Below are 23,822 nucleotides of genomic sequence, written 5' to 3'. Positions count from 1 at the left end.
TTTATCAAAGCATCATGATTTATTGTTTTGCAATACTGTATTGATTCTCAAAAACACAATTATTTTTAATTATTAGTTTCAATGTAAAGATAAGTGTCAGACAGAGGTTCATTTAGTGAGGTGTTTACATTTACTCCATTTAGCTGACACTTTTATCCAGAGTGACTTACAAGGTTATTTCTATTACAGTGGTGCACCAATGTAGTGTGAGGAGTCTTGCCCAAGGACTCTTATTGGAGTAGAGCAGTACAGTCACCCAGATCGGAAATTAAACCCCAGTCTCCCACATGATGTGGTAGCTCACTAGCAGTTAGTGGTGTTATCCACTGCACCACACCAACCATGTTTCAACCACAGCCACTAGATATCAGTGTTGTACTCTGTCATTTGATCCAACTGTACTGACTGAATAAAAAAAGTATTTTTTTCTTTTATTCAGTTTTCATAAATATGATAGTTAAAAAAATATAAACAATTGAAATATCACATAGTTTCCAGTATTGAAATATATTTTGATATATTGAAACCTGTCCCATGTATTGTTCTTGTCAATACACATCCATAAGCAGTAGATATAGATATGTTCTAACTGGGAAAAAGTCTACATACATCTGTTGCTATTTTAAGATACTAAGATGATCCCCAATATCTTTGAGCTTGATGTCCAGATATTTAATCTAGGTTGTTATTTATTGAGTGGCTCATTATCAGAATACTGTACCTTTGGACCTTGTAACTTTCAGAAAAAAAGGCCTTTTTATATAAGACTTTGGGCAATATATAAGGTATTAGGCTACACATAACTATATATTTTACTTTGACTTTATATCACTTCATATTTTAAGCTGCACATTGGGATGGACATTTTTAAGGTAAGTTGACATTCAAAGAAAATATGATTGACCTAAAATTGCACATATGTTGAATTGTTCATGTAAACTGTTGTTAGGGTTTAAATCAGTCAGTGGCGCAAATTTACCTGAACACACCGCCCTTTCAGACCACTGCAAATCGTGAAAATAGACTTTTACATGTCCTCTTTAACAGAATATTCAATCAAAAATAACAATTTCAAAATGTGTTTTTTAATTGCTCAAAAAATTATTTAATCTAACCAGGCAACACTGTAGACACAAAACACCCCCATGAGAGCACTGTATATAATGAACAAAAAGTTATGTAAAATGAAGGTTAACTTTCCTCTATATTTTTATTCATATGATCCTTCAAAGTAAGTATAAAATAAATACTATAAGGCACAATACTGAATGTTAATCAGTTTCCGTTTTTCTCTTTCTGTAACAGACTCAGGGTAGACAGGGAAAACACAAAACCTTGCCACAGGCAGACTACAGGACTTTTACAGGGCACGATGCCATAAAAACAGGTGTGATGATGATGTATGAATGACCAGCAAACATTTTATGACTAAAGCAGGCAGCTGGCTGAATATTCCAGGGCTGTACTCCAACTGGTGTTCATGTTTACTGAACTAGCACACTAGCTAGCTAATCCTAGTACAAACACTGCCCACGCACTTATCCAGAAGACAAGTGGTCTCTGAATTTCGGCAGTTTTTGCAAATCCAGCATTCCGTTGTATGGAGGCACTGGTTTATGGCAGTTTATTCAAATCTGTGTTTGTTATGTACAAGTGGCTGGTTTGCATTAAATTTGTGAATATTTGGTTGATGCTGCTAATGCTAGTGCCAGTGCTACTTAACATTATGCTACATTGTTGGATGATAAGGTGGTTGATGATATATTTGATATATTGACAAAAGGTTTTATTTTTTTCTTGTAAATTAATACAGAAGTCATCCAGACTATGAAAGAACACATAAGGAATCATGTAGTAACTTAAAAGCGTTAAACAGACCAAAATACTTTGTGAAGCATTTAAGTGGGATGCTGTTAATTTAAGGTTTTTGAGGCTGGTAACTCTGATTAACTTATCCTGTGCAACAGAGGTCACTTTTGCTCTTTCTTTTTCTGGGGCAGTCCTGATGAGTGCCAGTTCCATCATAATATTTGATGATCTCTGAGACTGTACTTAAAAAAATACTATTAGAAACTTTCTTAAAATATATTGTTTTCTTTACTTAGTTGAGTAGTTTGTGTTATAATATGGATTAGAGCGTTACTCAAATAGAGCTATTCACTGTATACCTGTAACTCTACCTCTTTCCGACTTTACAACTGATGCTCTCAAACACTTTATTAAGAGACAAGAAATTAAAGTAATTTACTTTTGATGAGTTCAGCACAGCTGTTAACTGAAAGCCATTCCAGGTGACTCTACCTCATAAAGCTGACTGACAAAAATTGTCAGATACTACTTTGAAGTATCTAAAATATAAAATATATTCTGCTTTGTTTAACACTTTTTTTTTTGCTAAATAAGTCTATGTTTTTCCTCGTAATTTGGATTACTAAGATTTTGAAAATAATGATAAAACATTCAATTTAAGGTATGTCCAAACGGTTACTTGTACTGTATACATACATGACTGCAATCATTTTTATCATCACAGTTCAGCATCCACCATCAGAAACAGACCAAACTAATTTTTTGACACCAAAGGTTTGCTTCTTGAAAAACATGTACAGTCTGTGTCTGAAAGAGGATGCTGTTGTTTAATATCAGCTGTGGTGAGAGCTTCTTTTATGTCTTGTAGACACACTGTAAGGGCAAAAGTATTGGGACACTTGCTCATTAATTGTTTCTTTTTAAAATTAAGGATATTATAAAGAGTTGATCCAGCGTTTCTGCTTCTTTAATGCCCTTGGAAAAAGCTCTACTAGATTCTAAAATAGAGCGCCATCATTCCAGATAACACAGTTCCACAGAGTCTTATTCTAACTGGCAATACTTCTATTACCACCAGGACTAGTCAAGCTGTGTGTTTGAGTGCCTTTGCACATCTGTGTCAGCACAAATACACTATATTTCCAAACGACCTACATGGTCTAAGAGCGACATACTTTTTCTAGGAAATTTGTTTTATACACCTCTCCAAACCATCACTGATTGTAGAAACTTCACACTAGACCTCTAGCAGCTTGGTCTGTGAGTCTCTCCACTCTTCCTCCAGACTCTGGTCTCTTGATTTACAAATGAAATGTAAAAATGTACTATTGGTCAGTGATGGTTTGGAGAGACTGTCGTCTGCTGGTGTTGATTCACGTCATGCTTCCCTCTGCTGAGAACATTTAAGGAGATGCTGATTTCATTTTCCAGCAGGACTTGCCCACACTTCCGAAAGTACCAATTGGTCTTATATAATGTTCTCATTTTCGGAGGTACTGACTTTTTTGGGGGATTTTTATTAGCCAGAGCCATCATCAATCATCAACAATAAAAGAAATAAACTCTTAAAATAGATCACTATGTGTGTGATACATCTTTATAATATATGAATTTCACATTTTGAACTGAATTACTAAAATAAATTAACTTTTTAATGGTATATTAATTGTTTGAGATGAACCTGTATATATATATATATAAGATGTCTCAGATAACATGCTTATGTGGGGCTTTTATGGGTAACAGCTCAACTTGGTCCCAGAAAGTCCATGTTTAACCCTTTCTGCTCCCATTGATGTGCCTCATCAGGCATCACTACCATCTATCTATCTATACATGGGATTAACATGGAACCTGTTGAAGACTCTGGATCCCAATTAGGCCTCATCTTTGAGCTCATGCCCACCTGGAACCCACCCAAAACCCCTTATCAACCCCTTTAGGCCCCACTTGAGCATGATGTTGGGTAATAATATGAGGTAACCCACACCAGCACCACACTGCCCCTTGTCCTTGGTTACCTTGGTTGACTCCTGTATGAGTTTCCGGACCACCTCCTTGATATGAGGCCCGTTTTCTTTGGGGGGATGCGAGTACACCGACACCCGCGTGACCCCCCGGTAGAAGCCCCCGCTCGGCCAGCCGATGTCCAGCGGCGGGACCTCGGTGTCGGACATGGTGGGCCAGTAGGTGGAGTGGACCCCCGAGTCTGCGCTCGGGTCTCTGGGCGCGTGAGAGCCGCAGGGCTCCGACTCTCCGTCGGCGTCGTACTCCCGGAACGTGTCCCGGATCCAGCGGACCTCGCGCGCCGAGAGGAAGTCCTTGACGTTGTCCTCTTTGAGTCGCATCTTGAAGGCTCCGTCCCCGTTCCGGAGGAGCTGCTCCAGGGCCGCGCGCTGCTCCTCGCTGTAGTAGAACTCGGGCCGGGACTCCGGGATCTTGGCGTTCACGTGCTCGTCGTCCAGACAGGTGAGCTGGGACTCGGCCATCGCGGCGCTCGGTGTGCTCGCGCAGCGGAGAGAGGGATACAGTACAAACCCTTTACCTGCTGCTGGAGTTACCGGTGAGTCACGTGACCACCTCTTTACCTCTCTCTCCCTTTCTTTCTCTCTCTCTCTTTCTTTCTCTACACAGTGTAACTTTATGAGAGGGGAGGAGTTTAGAGAGTTAGCTCTGGATCCTGGTGTGTGTGTGTGTGTGTGTGTGTGTGTGCGTGCTATTTGGAAACAGAGAGCCTGGCCACGTTTGACCTGTTGCTTAGAAACCCAGAAACATGTAAACTAATCCCACAAGGCACTGGAGAAAGAGACACAGGCTGCGCTCCAATCCGAGCACTCGCGCCCTACATAGGGTGCCCATTCAGAAAATAACATACTCATGTGTGCCCTTTTCCAATATGGATGGTATTGATGTGTCCTATCAGTATGGCATCACATCACTGTCAAAAGTTGGGGGTGCAAAAATACCAGTTGAAAGAATTTGCTATGCTAAAATCCAAACCTCAGCACCATAGAACAAGCCTCTCTCTGGCGTTGTTTGCCCAGGTTCAGCACCTGAGGCTCTTGCTAAAAGTAAATTTACAGGCAAAATGTTAAAACATGCTGGTTAATTTTTTTTGTACCTGATATTTTTGCACCCCCAACTTGTCCAAACTACGGCCCGCGGGCCATTTGCGGCCCGTTTCCTTTTTTGGAGCGGCCCGCAAGGTATTTTAGAAATAGAAAGAAAGTTGGCCCGCTGTTAAGCAGGTTTTTATAATGTGGGATTCAAAGTTTGAACGCTAGGTGTCAGAAACGGGGCAAAGAGTCTAAAAGCGGAGAGAGTGCGCATTTCTAGAGCAGAAAAACGGGGCAAAAGAGTCTAAAAGCGGAGAGAGTGCGCATTTCTAGTGTAGAAAAAACGGGGCAAAAGAGTCTAAAATCGGAGAGTGTGCATTTCTAGTGCAGAAAAACGGGCCAAAGAGTCTAAAAGCGGAGAGAGTGCACATTTCTAGTGCAGAAAAATGGGCCAAAGAGTCTAAAATCGGAGAGAGTGTGCATTTCTAGTGCAGAAAAACGGGCCAAAGAGTCTAAAAGCGGAGAGGGTGCGCATTTGTAGCGCAGAAAAACGAAGCAAAAGAGTCTTAAAGCGGAGAGAGTGTGCATTTCTAACGCAGAAAAACGGAGCAAAGAGTCTAAAAGCGGGGAGAGAGTGTGCATTTCTAACGCAGAAAAATGGAGCAAAGAGTCTAAAAGTTGCCGTAATTAAGGAGTTTAATATTAAGAGACATCATGAAATTAAACATCAATTTGAAAAATCCTAGTTTACACAACACTGTCAAAGATAAAGATAGTAAGTCAAGTAAAATGGTGTGTAAATGAAATAATCAGGAAAAAAATATTATTCAAAGTGGTATATTTCATTATTTGTTTTATTATAGAGTCTGTGGCCCGTGACTTTAAATATATTTTCCCTTTTGGTCCCCAACAAAAAAAGTTTGTACACCCCTGCACTAGGGGTTCAAATTGGGAGCCATCTGGTTTGTACATTGCATTGCATGGGGCTAGATGGGAGATGAACTCTGAGTGGGTTTGTATATTGGTTGTTACATGTGTTGGACCTAGATGGGCTCCATCATTACAGCCCATCTCACAGTGGTTCTATAAACTAGTGACAACATTTCTCCCTAATTTCAATTAAAATGTCATTTAGAGTATTTATTTTAGAGAGCTTAATAATTCAAAGAAAACAAGCTCAAATTAATATAGAAAAATCATCTTTGTTTTATCATGTTTTAAGAGTTCGGCAAACGGCTTAAAATGCATCTTGGCATGTTCTCCTCCACCAGTCTTACACACTGCTTTTGGGTAACTTTATGCCACACCTGGTGGAAAAACTCAAGCAGTTCAGTTTTGTTTGATGGCTTCCTCTAAGTTAGTTACGTTACAGAGTTTTCTATGGTGTTGTCTATAAATGATGTACAGTTGTTTAACCCTTTACACTCCTAGGTTTATTACTGTACATACTTTTGCTTTGATGGGTAGTAACTACAGGGACTTCAGTGCAAACTAATTTGGGGCTATTCTTCAGTTATATAAATATGTAAAAGTGTGTAATGACATTGTTAGGAGCCTGTTTAGACATTTTTTGTATTTTTTTTTATATCAGCCAGGGTCTGTCTGTATTGTTTTAGGAAGAAATTTGAATATGGCTTCTATATCTGAATACAAATTATAATAATGGCTCTAAGCTTGAAGTAGATTTTTTTTTCAAGGCTGTTTCCAGGAACCAGTTTCTTAAAAGATGATAAATGTATCTTGGCCAAGCTGAATAGAATTTAGAGTTCAGTAAGTAGAAGGAATACACCATTAACCACAGACACTGGTGTGTCCTCATTTAAATGCAAATCCAGCATAAACAAAAGGGGGCTGTAAACCAATTCTCAGCTCAGCTCAACAAAGTGGTGTTTGAAAAAAAAAAAAAAAACATGTTATGGGTCTCCTACAATGTGCTATGGCTACACTGGATTTTGCTGCCTGTTACCATGAGCAACCAATGGCCAACAAACCTAAAACCAAACTTTAGCCACAGTGAAGCTAAAATATTGCATTCACTGCGATAGTTTACCACTAAGATGACGGAAATGTTGGTAGTGCAGCATATATTTGCATTACATAATTGTTTTAGCCTTAGAATTGACTGAATTAATACACATTACATATGGAGAGGAATGTTAGATTTCTCTTTTAAATACTTTTTTTATAGACAGTCCTGTCTGTATAAGTTGAATAATTCTTTTAAGTGGAAAATATATATTTTTTTCCAATAGATTTTTTAATATTTTTAAAAATAAAGAAGAGACATTTTAATTATTCATAAAAATATCTAGCTATTTAAACATGTCTAAGAATTCCCTGCTGCAGAATACACAAGGCAGCCTTTATGTATACGCAAATACATAGTTAACAGCAAGTATCAGTATCTATGGCCCAATTCCATTTCTCTTTTAAACCCCCACCCCTTGTTTTCAAGTGGTGAAATCATCTTCCTAAGAATTGGGACAACCCTTTAATAAATCGATACAGATACAGTATAAAGCAGCGGAGCACTCTATCGCAAGTTCAGCATCCCATCTGCTGCTAGTTAACCAGTTAAATTTAGGGCATCAGAAAGGGGGGCAGGTGCTGCAGAAATTAATTATTATTGTTAATTGCTTAATTCCTCTGTAATGGAGAGCTGAAATGAGCTATTATTAGCTTCTATTTTTTTACGCTACAACTGCAATTTTCCTCTGCCGTCTGTTACACCATTTAGGGTGGAACTGGAAAGTTAGCTAGCTGAACTACACCAAACTACTAGCAATATTTTAATGCTTGTTATAAAGAAAATGACCATAAAACATTGAAACTACACATTAAACTATGGTAATGTAGTGGTTATCATAATTTTTAACAAGAAAAAAATCCTTACATATTTGTTTTTCTTTGATTGATTGTGCCAGTGCCATCTCAGCAGTGATTTTCATATCCCTCTGTTTAGTCTGTGCCTCTGTAATATCTCCGTTTGAAGGGCAATGTACCTCTAATGGTACGTGTCCACTAGCGCTTAAGCCTCGACGCATTCTATTCATTTCAGTGGAGAGAGCCTCTGCATGCCGCGGTGCATGCTGGGTTGCATTGCGTTGAACACAGCTCCGCCCTCTGGCGAAAGAGTTCAGCAAAGCTCAACTTTATTCAAATTTAATCTGGTGCCATACTGCCTCCAGCCAATCAGGTAAGAGCAGGCCGCAACTTCACACTATTGTCTGCCCGAACCCGACCTGACCCGAGGCCGGGCCGTGATTTACCACCACATTCCTCAGGCCGGGTCGGGCTCCAGAAAATAGTCTAAGATGTAGGCATCTGTTTTTTTAATTACATTTTTTATTTTTAAATAAAGCTCTGGTGTGATAACCACAATGTTGCTAAGTAACCGATTATTATTGTTTACGAAAACGAACCAAATAACGAAAAATATAACGAAGAAAATAATTTATTTATAAGCGCTGTTTACACTCCCGCAGTAGGTGTTGTGCCAATTCTGTCAGCGAAGCGGGAGTCGGATTCAGCAGGGAGTCGGATTCGGCACAACAGCGGTGGCACACCGCGGTCTGCGGTGTTAATTGTAAGCGCTCGCGCTAGCCGCAAGAGCTGCAGAATTCTGTATGGGACTAGAATATGAGCACGAAGAGATAAAAGAGAAACAGGAGATACAGTGTGTGAGAACCTTTACCTGTGAGAAGCTCATACACCAGAACACGCAAATCTCTCTCTCTCTCTCTCTCTCTCTCGCACGTGAACTCCTCCGCGTTTGACTTGCAGCACTGTGTGTAGCTGTTCTTAAAAATCCTTTTAATTAAATAATAGTTCTTTCTCTGCTTCTATGTTACAGTGTTATTTAACATAATTCTGTTCATATTTCGCTCATTCAAACAGCCCGAAAACAGACAGTTTATGGGTCGGGTCGGATCGGGCTCGGGCAGAACGTACACGGGCTCAGGCTGGGTCGGGTCGGATTTTTTGGGCCCGATCTAACCTCTACTTTACACACATACAAGCCTTACGCACACAAAAGAGCCTCCTTTCAAGCACAGAAGAGCAGCTAAAAATGATGGAATATGGATTTATAGAACTATAGATTCCAGTGAGGCTTACTAAAAATGTAAAATTTTAAACTTATGATTGACTACATCTGTTGAATTCAAAAAGGTCACGGACATGCCCACACGGCGAGCTGAGAGATCCGGCACAGCGACACGCGTTAAAGAAACTACCCCTCCAGCCTAACATGAATTGGGACACCCCTACCCCTAGATGTGCACATTCAAAACAGAGGGGTAGGACTAAGTGGTAGGGCCGAGGGGTGAAATGGGATTGGGCGTATATCTCTATATCTTTAAACACTACAATGTGATACTTGTGTAAAGATATTAGTGAATAATCTATTTTTGTTCATTCGCTGCTTTGTATAATGTATACTGGGATACATCTATTATAGTCTTATCTTTCAGCTGAGTCAGTGTGTATTGTATTTATTGTATTGATTTACCTTTAAAGTGCTGCTGTATTTTGTCGCACCATTGACCTAAGCAAGACATCCTGTTGCAGTAAATACAGCTCTCTGCAAAATCTGTCTGCAGTCAAATAAAAGTATTTTTTTGCTGTCCTACCTTTTTCTGATGTGAGGTTGTGCTGTATTAATTATAGAAAAAAAAGATTCATACACATTAATAAGTTCAAAAAATATTTTATGTAATATTTAATAGACTATAAATTGAAAAGTATCACTTTGTTTTAATAAACTGGAAAAAGTATTAAAAATGAGTACATTTTCATACTGTAATGTGAATAAAGGTGAATGAAGGTCTCATGCAGCCTATAGTGATGCAGGCTTAATATTGTGGCATAAATCAATAATAAATGGTAATATAACAGGCCATGGTTTAAAAAAAAAAAATACAGAATAAAAAAAGGCCCAATCGTACCTTTGACTTGATCAAAGTGTATATTAAATAACATATGGATCCATATGAAGAGATGTTTCTGTTATTTTGTCCACATATGTATAACCAGTGAAGATGAAGATAAAGTTGTCCAACTTTGTAAAAGTGAATCAGTCTTCATATTGGAGAAGAATCCATTCATTCTCAAGTTTCTGTTTGGTCAGGCAGGTGTGATGGAGCTGACCGGTCCTGCCGGGGGTCGGGGGTCAGGGGTCAGATTGGGGCCGTGTAGTTGGCAGGGAAGAGCCCAGTCCTGCCTTGCAACCGGCCCTTCCACCACGACGCATCTGAGCGGTCAATGACTTCGATGATATCTCCAGCGTTAAAGCCCAGCTCATCTTCTTCCTCTGCTATGAAGTCGTACATCGCTTTCACCTGTACGGTTGATCTCTGAGACAACACACACACACACATACACACACACACACAACTGAAGGTCACACACATGTCAAACTGTCAGTAAATTTAGAAAATGTAGTTGTTTGGTCACACTGAGTAATGTTTAAAAAAGTAAAGATGAGGGATTCAATCCAAAAAAAACAATAAACCAGTTGTTAAACATGGTGGTGGGAGTATCATTCTCTATTGCTGCTTATATAATATTATTAGTTCCATTAACTGTTTCTCTGCAGACTTTATTATCCTTATTTCACCCTGTTTTTCAGTGGTCAGGACCCCACAGTATAGACCACCACAGAACAGATATGATTAGCTCTGCAGTGACACTGATTGGCATGGTGGTGGTGTATGAGGTGTTAGTGTGTGTTGTGCTGGTATGAGTCAGTACAAACAAACACAGCAGTGTTGCTGGAATTTTTAAACAACACAGTGTACCACTAGCATCTTAATTCAAGCAAACAATTGATTTAATTCAAGGGAATAATTTCTTTAATTCGAGCTAACAATTTCTTTAATTCGAACAAACTATTTTGTTTTTTAATTCAAGCAAATTATTTCTTTAATTCGAGCGAACAATTTCTTTAATTCAAGCGAATGATTTGTTTAATTTGAGCGAACGATATATTTATTTCAAGTGATCTATTAAATATTTCTTTAATTCAAGCGAACAATTTATTTAATTCGAGCAAATTATTTATTTAATTCAAGGGAACAATTCATTTAATTTGCGCGAACGATTTCTTTAATTCGAACAAACAATTTATTTAATTTGAGCAAACTGTTTTTTTAATTCGAGCAAACTACTTCTTTAATTTCTTAAATTTGTTAAGTCGAGCGATTTCTTTTCTTTGAGCGAATTATTTCTTTAATTCGAGTGAACAATTTATTTAATTCAAGGAAATTATTTCTTTGATTCGAGCAAACTATTTATTTAATTCAAGGGAACGATTTCTTAAATTTGAGCTAACAATTTCTTTAATTCGAACGATCTATTTCTTTAATTCAAACGAAAAATTCCTTAAATTTGTTAATTTGAGCGAACAATTTCTTTCATTTGAGGGAATTATTTCTTTAATTCGAGCTAATTATTTATTTAATTCAGGGGAACGATTTCTTTAATTCAAGCAAACAATTTCTTTTAATTCAAGCAATCTATTTATTTAATTCGAGCAAACTATTTCTTTAATTTGAACGAAGGATTTGTTTAATTCGTTAATTCTCCCAAAAGATTTCTTTAATTTGAGCAAATGATTTCTTTAATTGGAGTGAATTATTTATTTAATATGAGCGAACATTTTCTTTAATCCAAACTAATAATTCCTTAAATTCGTTAAGTTGAGCAAACAATTTCTTTAATTCGAACTAATAATTCCTTAAATTCGTTAAGTTGAGCGAACAATTTCTTTAATTCGAGCAAACTATTTCTTTAATTCGACCGATTGATTTCTTTACAGAGAAACAGATACAGGTCTTCAGTCTGTAATTATAATAGAACTACAATGTGTCCTATATGATCAGTGAATCTGAAATAAATGTAGAGGTGGTTATAATATTCTGACTGGACTGTATATATAGTGTATTTAAAATGTTAAAGGTACCGGTGCAGGCATGGTATCTGAAGTTCGTCTGGGGCCGGTAGGGTTGGTGACTGGGCTGTTCCTGCCTTGCTTCTCTTCCAGACTGCCTCGCTTAGTCTGACCATAGAGGCACAAAACAGATATGATTACATATCATCAGTAACATTCACAAACTATACTGATATGACAAAAGTCATGCGATAGCAGTATTTACAGTAAATTGATCATGAAGTGTTAAATTAGTGTTAAATTTGCTCATTGCGAATGTAATTTTATCCCATTTCTCTCCAATTTAAAAGGTCAGTTACCCAACCCACTTACTAAGGCTAACCCTATCACTAATAATGCCCCAAACTAGCTGCTTGTGTCTTTTTTCGAACTGCTGCTGATGCAGCATTTCCGAGTAGCATCACAGCGCACTTGGAGGAAAGTGCAGCGACTCGGTTCTGATACATCAGCTCACAGAAGTCTGTGCTGACCAACATCACCTTTGGAGTGATGTGAGGAGAGAGAGCATCATCTACATAGCCCCGCCCAGAGAGAGCATGACCATTTGTACTCTCTCAGACTCCGGCTGCTGATGCCGAGCAGCATGACAAGGGATTCGAACCACCAGTGCTTGAATCACAGTGGCGGTGCCACTGGAGTGGTTTATAAGTTACCTGCTGACTGTGAGCTGGAGCTGTAGATCTGTAGGGTCCTCCTGAGGAGGGAGGAGGGCCTCCATAGCCCCCACCATGGGATCTGTCTTCAGGTAGACTGCCTCTTTTTACCTGAATAAGAAGGGAAAAAAATACTCTTTATATAAATAACTGCATGTGCTATGGTTCTAGCTAGCTAGCTAACAAACATCCACCACAGTCTTATGAAACAATGTAAAGTACAACACAAAGTAAACAAACATGGCATTCTACATATGGTGGATATGACCAAATTTTTGTAGCCATGTCATTTCATGTTTATCCTAAAACGAATAATATTTTGGTCCATGGAAGGAATACACTGAATATTTGGCCACTCGAAATTATTCAGAGAATAGGTAAAAAGAGAATAATTTAGTCTGAATATCACATTTTCAAAATTTAAGTCATATTGTGCTTTGTTAGTATGTGCTGAGGTGTTAAAGACGTTCAATGTTTAAAATGAACATTTAAATTTGTAAAAAAAAAAAAAAAAAAAAAAATCGCTGAAAAGCAAGACGAAATACATTTAGGCTGTTTAATAGGGGTGTGACAAAACTCATGAGACTAATCTCATAAAACGAGACAAGATTTTTGCAATATATTTTTTATATTTTTAAATTGAAATATATGATTAAAAATATTAAATTTGACTGAAAATTCAAAAAATGCAAAATTGCAGGTTATAGTTGCCATTTTTTTGTAAGTAATCATCTTGTAGTGAAGGTCAATCCTATTTTTTCCCTAATTTTTCAATTAAAGTTCCTTCAGATCTTAGAACTGTTGTCAGAATCTCCCCAGTGAGGGTTATGTATTCAACTGGCAACCCCCTGCTATTTAATACTGTATATTTAATGGTGAAAAAATGGTACAAATAAAGAGAACAAGTTTGTTATTCAGGATCTGTAATGTTTCAATTTGTTCAGTTTACCCCAAAAATGTACATTTTTGTGTATTCATAGTCTTCACCTTGCTCCAGTAACAGCCTCTATGCTAGTGGGAAGGCTCCACACTTCTTGTTTAAACATTGCTGTGAGTATATGATTGTATTAATCTATGACAGCATCAATGAGGTCAGATACTGATGTTTGATGATACGTTTTTTAATCAAAAACCAAACCAAATTATTCCAAATATATTGGATGGAGGTCCATCACTCCAGGGAGCACAGTTCCACTGCTCTGCCTCTCTACAACCCAGTGCTGGGGGCTTTATTCCCCTCATGCAACTACCTTGGCATTAAGCATGGTGAACATATGCTCATTTCCGACTCACAGGATGTCCAGAGCATCCTATTCTATCAGCAGGGCGCTTCACTGTGGAGATTATACCTTTATATATACAGTGTGGCCTATAAATACACCAGCTCTCTCTATTGTAATGCACAGCTCAGAACCTGCTTACAGGTCTTGTATAATCAATCCTGATGGTGAAATCAATACTTCTGGCATTATATACTTTAGCATTGGACTTCACTGCATTGATTTCTCGATTACTGCAGTTCCAGGAATGCCAGGGCCAAGCACTTCACTGAGCACTTTATTAAAGCTGTAGACCAGGATTACAAAGAGGACAAAGTGGACACAGCGGTCAGACTCCTGGAGAGTTGTGAAGAAACTTTATAGAGGTGAAACAACCTTTAAGTTTTATACACAGCTCTGAGAAATAATAATACAATACTACAAGTGATGTGTTTCTTTGATTTTACCAAATTAAAAACCTCTGGAATATAATCAATATAATCAGGATGAGGGGCGGCACGGTGGCGCAGTGGGTAGCACTTCTGCCTCACAGCAAGACGGTCTGGGTTCCCGGGTGGGGCGACCCGGGTCTTTCTGTGTGGAGTTTGCACGTTTGATAATGACGGTTGATAATGACTTGACTTGACTAATCAGGATGATCACAAGCCATGAAACCAAGTTAAAGCGCTTGAATTTTTGCACCAGGAGTGCCATAAAGTCATCCAAAAGCAGTGTGTAAGACTGGTGGAGGAGAACATGCCAAGATGCATGAAAACTGTGATTAAAAACCTGGGTTATTCCACCAGATATTAATTTCTGAACTCTAAAAACTTCATCAAACAGCATCTCACTCTTGTCCAATCTGGAACAGGTCTGGTCATGGCATAGAGTGGGCATTTAGAAAAGGTAGGGTCAGTGGTTGTAGGACCTTATTAACGTAACATTTTCGAAAGTTTCTGTAACGAAGACCAAAGGTGATCTGGCATTGTACAAAAAACACAGCACACCGTGACACCATGGGCCCTATCGTAAACCATGTGCAAGGTGCGTTGCGATGCCCTTTGCTATCTTACACCTCGTCAACAGTCTATTTTCATGCCTTGGGCCCGCGAGGTTAAAATAGTGTTGGAGGTTAGGAGTAAATCTACATTGATTGGTGTGGTGATCTGGAACTGAGGTGTGTTCAGGTCAGTTTCTGGCATGTTTCTATTTTGGTGGTGGAAAACACAGGTGCACCACTGACTGAAATGAACCTAGACAACAGTCAGTCATCAGAATCCATTCCTTTAGGTTCACTCAATGTGTAAACCCCTGCTCGTCACACACACACTCATCACACTATTTTTTACCTATAGCTATAGTGCTATAGCTCACTAAAATAGGTCTACATGCTTTTTTAATGTGTGACATCCATTAGTTATTGGTCCATTTGTCATTAAATTCGGACAAACTGCCACATTCACGTTACGTCAAAAAGGCAGATACAAGGTTTTGCTGGAATGTTCTGATATAGATTCTATCTACACGCCTAAATGTGTGTGACAGTTAACTGTTGTGATGGCTAAAATGGTGCCAAACTGGCAGAGCCCATGTTCCTACCACAAATCAATCATCGCTGATTGATTTAGAGCCCTACCTCCCACTTGTTACTCGTTTAGCACAAAATAATTGTGAATAAAATAGTAAAAAATAAAGATGCCTTTAAAATTGTAACAAATGCACCCTGGAGTCTTTCCAATCTTATTCATACACCCATCAAATTAAAATTAATGCCATGCATCTCTGCAAAATAAATAGCAAAAACATCCTCAAATATCCTCATATCATTTTTTGCTCCATCACCCATCCGTAAACTGAGTGACTGGGTGTAAATATGGTGTAAATATATTTACCGGCTGAGGCACTGATGGTCTGGGCTCGTCTCTGCTCCCGTCCCGCAGGTAGATCTCCCGCTGCTTAGAAATAGAGGTGGTCTTGTAGTAGTCGACCAGTTTGTTCAGGGAGGTGAACTTCTCTGACCACAGGTAATAATGACCCTTGTTGTCCTTCATGACTTTAAAATGCTGCACGTCAGAATCATGCCTGTAAATAAAGCAGAGAAAGAACAAAACATGACTTTATTCAATGCATAATTGAAAGATCATAAAGGATTATATTATATCCAGAAGTGGCATAAAGTTATCCAAAAGCAGTGTGCAAGACTGGTGGAGGAGAACATGATGCCAAAATGCATGAACACTGTGATTAAAAAACAGGATTATTCCACCAAATATTGATTTCTGAACTCTTAAAACAGAGTAAGACTCAGAATAATACTCCTGTAGCAATTCCACACACTCACTTGCATTTTATTGATTGTTTCTTTGAAGATTTGATTCTAATTCATTTTGGACCATTTCTCTCCAAAATCATCAATTTACAATCATCTAATCACAATTTTACAACTATAAAGAACAACAAATTCACCAGATTTCAGATTCACATTATGTTAAAAAAAAGTGAAAAAGAGCAAAATGGAGGTCTGTGCATAACAGTGCTAATTTACAGTCTGTAAATGGGCATCAATAAAAAAAAAATAGTAGCATTTCTATTGGTCCATTTATCATGAAATTCGGACCAACTACCAGATTAATGTTATGTCATACAGTGAAAACAACTAAAATGGAGATACAAGGTTTCTGTTGTAATGTGCTAATAATTCATGTATTTGCATGCTGTGTTGATTAATTTAATATATTCAATTGCTGAAGTATGTCAACAACAAACATGGAAATACAAGGTTTTTGTGGGTTTTTTATATTAAACTGATTAGGACTCCTAGATATGCTTGTGGAACTTAATAAATGTCATGTTTTGGTCATGGCATTCATGATTTTTAACCCCCAAACTGTAATCCCTAATTTTAGACCAATCAGAACCAGTAGTTGGGATGGATGGATGAATGAACAGGTTAATTAACCCTACCATCGCCCTCTGCTGGTGCATACTGTAATTACATGCCAACAGTGATTATGATCAAATTAGGTAAAAAATACTAAAAGTACATTTTTAATGCAATATACTTTATGAAAATACACATTACTTTTCCTGTATTTCCATAAAATGTATTTTTAAGCAATATCCTTTAAATTATAAGTTGTGTTGATGTTTTTTTTCCCCAGTAGCATTAAGGTGTGCATCAATATGCATCATGTGCATCAATTTGCGAATTAGTAAATTTATTAATATGGAATTACATAGTAAACAGTAAAAAAAAGTGTTAATGCTCCACAATCCCCTGATATACAGTAAACCTGACCCGTGGAGAAAAAAGAGCAACTATTGTTCAGCATCTCCAGAAACTTAATAAATGTAACATTTCGGAAATTCATCTGGTGATTATCTTACATTAATTCTTTAATTTAACAATTAAATATTCATTATTAAAAGTTTTATTAAAATGCAATTCATTACGATTTATCAAAGCAAATTATGCAATTATTTAGTTTATTTTTAAAATCAATCAACAGCCTTAATTAACAGTCAAATGTATTTTAAAATCCTGTGTAATTAAAAAAAAAAAATGTCAAAGGAATATAATTCTGATAAAACTCGGTACAGGTGTATAAGTGTAGTTCTATAGCAGCAAATGCTGTTTTACCCTTTATCACCACTAGAGGGAGCAAATCTCTCTCTCTCTCTCTTTCTCTCTCTCTCTTTCACTCTCTCTCTTCCTCTCTCTTTCTCTTTCTATCTCTCTCTCTCTCTCTCTCTACCTATCCCCCCTCTCAGCTTCAGTTTCTTAATCTATTTCTCAGATTTTTCTATTTATAGGTTTATGTTTGAGTAAAATGAACATTGTTGTTGTTATTATATAAACTACAGACAAAGAAAACAAGTTCATATTCATACAGTTTTAAGAGTTAAGAAATCAATAGTTGGTGGAATAATCACAGTTTGTATTTTTAATCACAGTTGTCATGCATCTTGGCATCATGTTCTCCTCCACCAGTCTTACACACTGCTTTTGGATAACTTTATGCTGCTTTACTCCTGGTGCAAAAATTCAAGCAGTTCAGCTTGGTTTGATGGCTTGTGATCATATCTCTACCCCTTCTCTCTCTCTCTCTCTCTCTCTTATTACCTATCTCTCCCTCCCTCCCTTCTCTCTCTCTCTCTCTCTCTCTCTCTCTCTTATTACCTATCTCTCCCTCCCTCCCTTCTCTCTCTCTCTCTCTCTCTCTCTCTCTCTCTCAGTCTGACTGATATGATGGATGGACTTTAAACACATGGATGATTTATGAGAAGACAGCTCCAACAAATCACACAAATCTGACCGCAGTTAGAGGGCAGCTGTTCATGATGCAATATTAATGGGACATTTCCATATGCCAGGTAGAGTGTGTGTGTGTGTGTGTGTGTGTGTGTGTGTGTGTGCATGTGTGTGAGAGGGGGATTTATAACTGATATAGTGAGACTGAAGGCCCGAACACATTCAGACACACTGTGAGATGAAGAGAGATAGAGCGAGATGCAGAATAAAGAGATGGAGAGTAAATGTTAGATTTTTGAACTGAAAAAAGTTGATCCATCAGACACCCTTGATTCAAATACATGCATGATTTCCACCTTAATACACTATATGTCCAAATATTAGTTCTGATGAATTTTATCAAATGCGTTCAGACACTTCAAGTTGCATCAATTGCTGACACAGACGTGAAAATGCACACAAACATACTGCTTGTCTAGTCCCTGTAGTACACTGCTAAAATTTAAATTTTCAGATTTAAGAGATAGATAGATAGATAGATAGATAACTGATGTCAGCCATACAGAAAGTGCAAATACAGTTATATAATAATTTACATTAAATTTAAATTTTAGTCTTAAGATCTAAAATGTATAAGTTCTGTCCTCCTTAATCTAGTTTCTAAAAATCTGATTTCTGACATTTCTTACTTTTGCACTGTTGTCTAAATTTTGTCGGAACATTTGACTCATTTTCAACGTAAATTTCTATGTTTTAAAAAAAATGTTATATATTGAAAGTCTCCTGTCTGCAAATACAATAAAATACATTTAGTAGATTAAATCACATAACTTCTTTATGGCTTGATGTTGCCCCCATTCAACAAACCATATTTTGGTTATTAAAACATTCCATACCTTATTCATTCATTCATTCATTCATTCATTCATTCATTCATTTATACGTTTTAATATGCCATTACAAGGCATATCAATGTTGAGTACAATGAGGCATACAAGGGGGTCAAAAATAAAAATATGTATACAGTATGTGCAAGCATAAGTAAAGAAGTATATTTGGCTGTTTATATTCTTACTATATTCTTACACTCTGGTTGTAAGCTTTTGTTGCCTTTGGGCAACATTATGCAGATAATTTTTGTTGGGTTCATAAAGCAAATAATATTATAGCAAATAATAATAATAAAAATAAATATATAAAATAAAAATAAAAATATTTATTGTTTGATGTTATTGGATTTATTTCCCCCAAGAATATAAAGGATATACGCTATAAAGGAATAAAATACGTACAAGGAAGTTAGAAACAAGTTAATAGTTATTATAATATCATGTTAATTTAATTAAATACACATATAACACATACAAGAGATTTTCACTTGCTAAGATATCATTATCTTATTGCAGTGTAGAAGTATTGCCAACATACAAACTATGACTCTCTGGAGCAGATAAACCAACTTAACCCTTGTGTGGTGTTCATATTTTTGTTACTCGTTTACTTTGTTACTTGTATTTAATTCAGCAAAATTAAACAATTTTACATTAAAATGCTTTACACATGCTCGCTTCACCTAAATTGCAAGCTATATAAACAGCTTACATGGTTAATATTTGCTCTTTATCTTTCTTATGTTACATTTCTTTCAAAAAGTGCTACTCTTTTTATATTAGTTTTTTAATAAAATGTAAAAGAAAATGAATTAAACTCAAGATATGAGTAGAAAATCTGTTTAGTTTCAAATTTACAAATGAAGCAATGTTTATTAGCCCTTGGCCAAATATACTGTATGTAATATAAATGTGTGTGTGTGGGGGGGGGGGGGGGGTGTACAGTGTGTGTTTATCGAAAATGTGTTTTGATATGTGTTTTTCACAAAAAATGAGCCAATGCCAATGAGTTTGAGTTAGAAAAAAATATTTTTTTAGTATCATTTGATGAAAAATGAAAACGGGTCCCACAGACCCGAACACCACATAAGGGTTAAACATATTGGAACAATGTGTTAAAAGAAAACTTTTGCATTTTTCTTTTTTTTTCTTTTATGTGTTTTTATTATAAGAAAAATAAGCAGTGTGGTAACACAGCTTAAATACTATATACATGTATTATATGGCACCTCAGTCTATTTTTAAATGGTAAAATATGTGTGAATGGCCACCATGTGCGAGCAGTAGCAACCACACTGTCGCACCACTCGTGCCACTAATGTGTGAACCTGACCTTAGCCTCTATTTTAAGGGTGTATTTTTACTCTTAAGAATGTCTGTCTACATCTACATCAATTTACTACATCTACTGCAGAGAGGCTACAAGTAAAAGGAACATCAATTTTAGGACTTTTAATAACATTAAAAGAAAAAATTAAGACCTCTTTTACAATAACAAAGCACAAAAACTCAATTATTAAATTCCCTTACAGACTTAAATAAATAAATACATTTGTGATTCCTGTGCTAAAACCAATATTTAGAGTAGTATAAATAGAGTATTTTAGTACTTAAGTACAGTAGTGAACTAAAAATAATACTCCAGTAGATACACATACAGTATTTTAGTACTTAAGTACAGTAGTGAAGTAAAAAATAATACTCCGGTAGATACACATACAGTATTTTAGTACTTAAGTATAGTAGTAAAGTAAAAATAGTACTCCAGTAGATACAGATACAGTATTTTAGTACTCAAGTACAGTTGTATAGTAAAAATAATACTTCAGTAGATACACATACAGTAGTGAAGTGAAAAAATAACATACATCTCTGCCTGTGTGTGCCACAAATCAAGCATACTGGGCCACAGCATAACTTTCATCATTCCAGAAACAACACTGTTCAGCACTGACCTGACAGATATGGAGAAGCCTTCTCGTGAACTCTGGCAGCCGCGGATCAGAAACGCTCCGACCTCTCTAGATATCAGCGTCTCCTCAGCGGAGGTGCGGCCGGTGTTCTCCTGGAACCAGCTGTAACAGAGCAGTCAATCCCAAACAGTCCTAATGTCAGCGACCCCTTCAGACCCACTCAGTGCTCCCAGATTAGCTGGGGTTCTATATATGCTGGGTGCACTGTGTCCGTTTCACTTTTTCTAATTACATTTTTCTTTACCATTAAAAAACTAATACTTTACTTGAAATATTGCAACTAAAGGCCCAGTGGACCAGAATGGGGTGATTTTTCCGTATTGTCCCACATTTTTCAGACTATAAGGTGCACTTAAAATCCTTTAATTTTGCGCATTATAATCCGCTGCGCCTTATGTATGAACTTTACCATTCAGGTTGTAAAGAGCAGTAAAGCCACTCCACTGACGTACCTTGTTATACAGAAGTATGAGTTCCAGACATCCCAAGTTGCAAAAGTTGATTTCAGGGAGGTTAGCCCAAAAAAAACTTGCACACACACCAAAAGATAACAAAACTTTACTTTTATGTTAATTCATTTTACTTTTTTAAATTAAATTTAGAGTATTCAGAGGTGAAATGAGTTTTATCTTTTTTCTTTTTGCTTTTCTTCTTTTTTTTGAAAAAAAAGCCTTTATTTGACAAAAAATGACAGTTACAATATCATAAAAATTGCACAACATCAAACACATTTCATATCATATTACAATAATTATTAATATCGCCTCCGCCATGATCTGCTTTCTCTTACTCACTGAACAACACTGAAAAACAACACTGAAAAACACTGCCCGCCCACACTAAAAACTGATTGGCTGTCTCACAGACTCTTTGCAGAGAACAGGCCAATCAGAACCCTCTCTGTTTTCTCTCTCTCCTTCCCACACGCGATTAGAGAAAAACAGTCTGTGGCCTGTGTGCGCGTTTGGGGCACTCGTTCTGAATTCTGGGAGATTATATGTGACTCGCGGGCATCAGGGAGCCACTACTGAAATGCGGGAGACTCCCGCAGCTTCAGGGAGACTTGGTTTGTCTGGAGTTCGCTATCAGTGAAGTTTCTCCAGCAACGAGACTGGAGCAGTATTAGTATTAGCTACTAACCGCAGCGCTAGCACTTTTGCTGTGCAAAGGTGAGTATATCAAACTGAATGTTTGAATGTCTGAATGTTTACTGTGTTAAAACAAGCTACATGGGACAAACTGCTAGCTGATAGCACCCTGAGATACTAGAACAATTTGAATTCCTCAGTGTAGTGCTGTCGGGAGGCATTTACTAGTGCTAAGCCCTGCTAACCACAGCTAATGCAGCTACTAACAACGCTGTTGTTTTTAGGAGAGAAACCTGTGTAGATTAACAACCAGCGCTCGTTTAACTTTGCTAAATTAGAAGGGAAACATGGCGACACCAGTGTTCCTTACTATTGTTGCTTAAAATGTGCCTTATAATCCAGTGCGCCTTATGAATGAAAATAGACCAGAAAATAGCAGTTTATTGATGGTGCGCCTTATAATCCTGTGCGCCTTATAGTGTGAAAAATACAGTACACAAATCTGCTGAGCCAAAGAGTTCATTTTAGTTAGGAGTAGGGGTGGGAAAAAATATCAATATTGCAATATATTGTATTACATATTGTATGTTTTACCCAAAATAAATTAATTAAATATTAAATATTCCAATTTACTTAAACTTAGGAGCAACATTAAAAAAAATGTTTTAAATATATTTTCAATGATTGTCTTGTTTTAATATACATATAAAAAAAGTTCTAAACTATTGAAATAATATTTTGAAATGAACAGTTTCCCACAATCATGCACACTCAAACTCACCTTGGCACCGCTCTCTCCACATAGTTTTTAGGTACGAAGCCCTCGTGGCCGTGCATTTCAGCCTTAAACCAGTCATCCTGACTGCCCAGGATCTAAACAAACACAGGTTAAAGGTTAAGGTTAAAAAAAAAAAACATATCAGCAGAAAACATGATTTACAATTTAATCTGTTTATTTAATATGATAATTTATGTCCAATATTACAGTGCTTTTTAATAAAAAATATATTTTAATGAAATGAAATATAATGTACTGATGTCTACAGTCCAATAATCTCAAGAAAAAAAGCTATTACCATACCCTACTATACATCAGTTACACAGTTAAGATTGGGGTTACATAAAGATTGTGTGAAGAGCTTAAAATAAAAAAAAATATTAATAAATAATCGAATTTGGGAAGAAAATCATCAGATTTGGGGCACTTTCACCTGCTGTGTAAACATGAGCATTAGTGATTAATATGCCAACACTCCGTAACTTGTTTTCTAGCTTGTACTTCTCTTAGCTGAGGAGCTAACTGAGCAATTAGCATGCTAACCACAAAAAACAATATACGAAGGTGAGCATAATAATGCCTGATAATTGTTACTCATTACATTACAGTGCAGCAAAATTATTATTATTATTATTATTATTATTATTATTATTATTATTATTATTATTATTATTGCAAAACTGTATATAAGTGCATTGGTTGGGGCAGTGGGTGATTTGTGTTCAGCTTCTGTTAGCTTGAAGCAATGTTAACTAGCTAGCTTAGCTAACTACTTAGTGATTAGCATGCAGGCTAATTCAGCTAAAATAAACACTACAATTACAAAGATGATAGCTAATACAGTCTACTGATTAAATGAATATGTACTCTTATCTGTGTTTTTAGTGTCAGTAGTTTAAAAAATGTAAAAGTTACACCCTTTTTTTTTATTTTATTTACTTAAAATGTCGAATGTCAGACACTAGACTGCACTCCCAAGTAAATCCATAATGAACAGGTTTGTATGGAGGAAAATCAGCCGAACCGTTTATAAATGTCTAATCATTTTATACTGAAAAATATACTCATTTTCTCAACACAAACATACATGATTTAAAAGCTTTTAAACTCCACTC

The 23,822-nt window shown here is 36.7% G+C and overlaps 2 protein-coding genes across 4 annotated transcripts in view; both read right to left on the bottom strand.

The window, feature by feature from the left end:
* fam83fa (family with sequence similarity 83 member Fa) overlaps positions 1 to 4,344 on the bottom strand; it is a 36,753-nt gene extending 32,409 nt beyond the window's left edge. Inside the window, exon 1 of the mRNA XM_007260747.3 lies at positions 3,831 to 4,344. Coding sequence (XP_007260809.2) covers positions 3,831 to 4,298 — 468 coding nt within the window. The 5' untranslated portion in view covers positions 4,299 to 4,344. The remainder of the gene's footprint in view (positions 1 to 3,830) is intronic.
* Positions 4,345 to 9,557: 5,213 nt separating this feature from the next.
* Positions 9,558 to 23,822, bottom strand: part of grap2a (GRB2 related adaptor protein 2a) — a 53,786-nt gene continuing 39,521 nt past the window's right edge. For all 3 annotated transcript variants that reach the window (XM_022671559.2, XM_007260745.4, XM_049467668.1), the window contains exons 4-9: positions 22,711 to 22,802; positions 20,824 to 20,943; positions 15,619 to 15,808; positions 12,468 to 12,578; positions 11,827 to 11,922; positions 9,558 to 10,219 (exon numbers count right to left, since the gene is read on the bottom strand). In XM_022671559.2, the coding sequence (XP_022527280.2) occupies positions 10,043 to 10,219; positions 11,827 to 11,922; positions 12,468 to 12,578; positions 15,619 to 15,808; positions 20,824 to 20,943; positions 22,711 to 22,802 (786 nt within the window). In that variant the 3' untranslated portion in view covers positions 9,558 to 10,042. The remainder of the gene's footprint in view (positions 10,220 to 11,826; positions 11,923 to 12,467; positions 12,579 to 15,618; positions 15,809 to 20,823; positions 20,944 to 22,710; positions 22,803 to 23,822) is intronic.

Source organism: Astyanax mexicanus, chromosome 19 (genome assembly GCF_023375975.1).
Source record: "Astyanax mexicanus isolate ESR-SI-001 chromosome 19, AstMex3_surface, whole genome shotgun sequence".
NCBI classification, from domain to species: domain Eukaryota; kingdom Metazoa; phylum Chordata; class Actinopteri; order Characiformes; family Acestrorhamphidae; genus Astyanax; species Astyanax mexicanus.
This window is presented reverse-complemented; position numbering and strand designations above follow the sequence as displayed.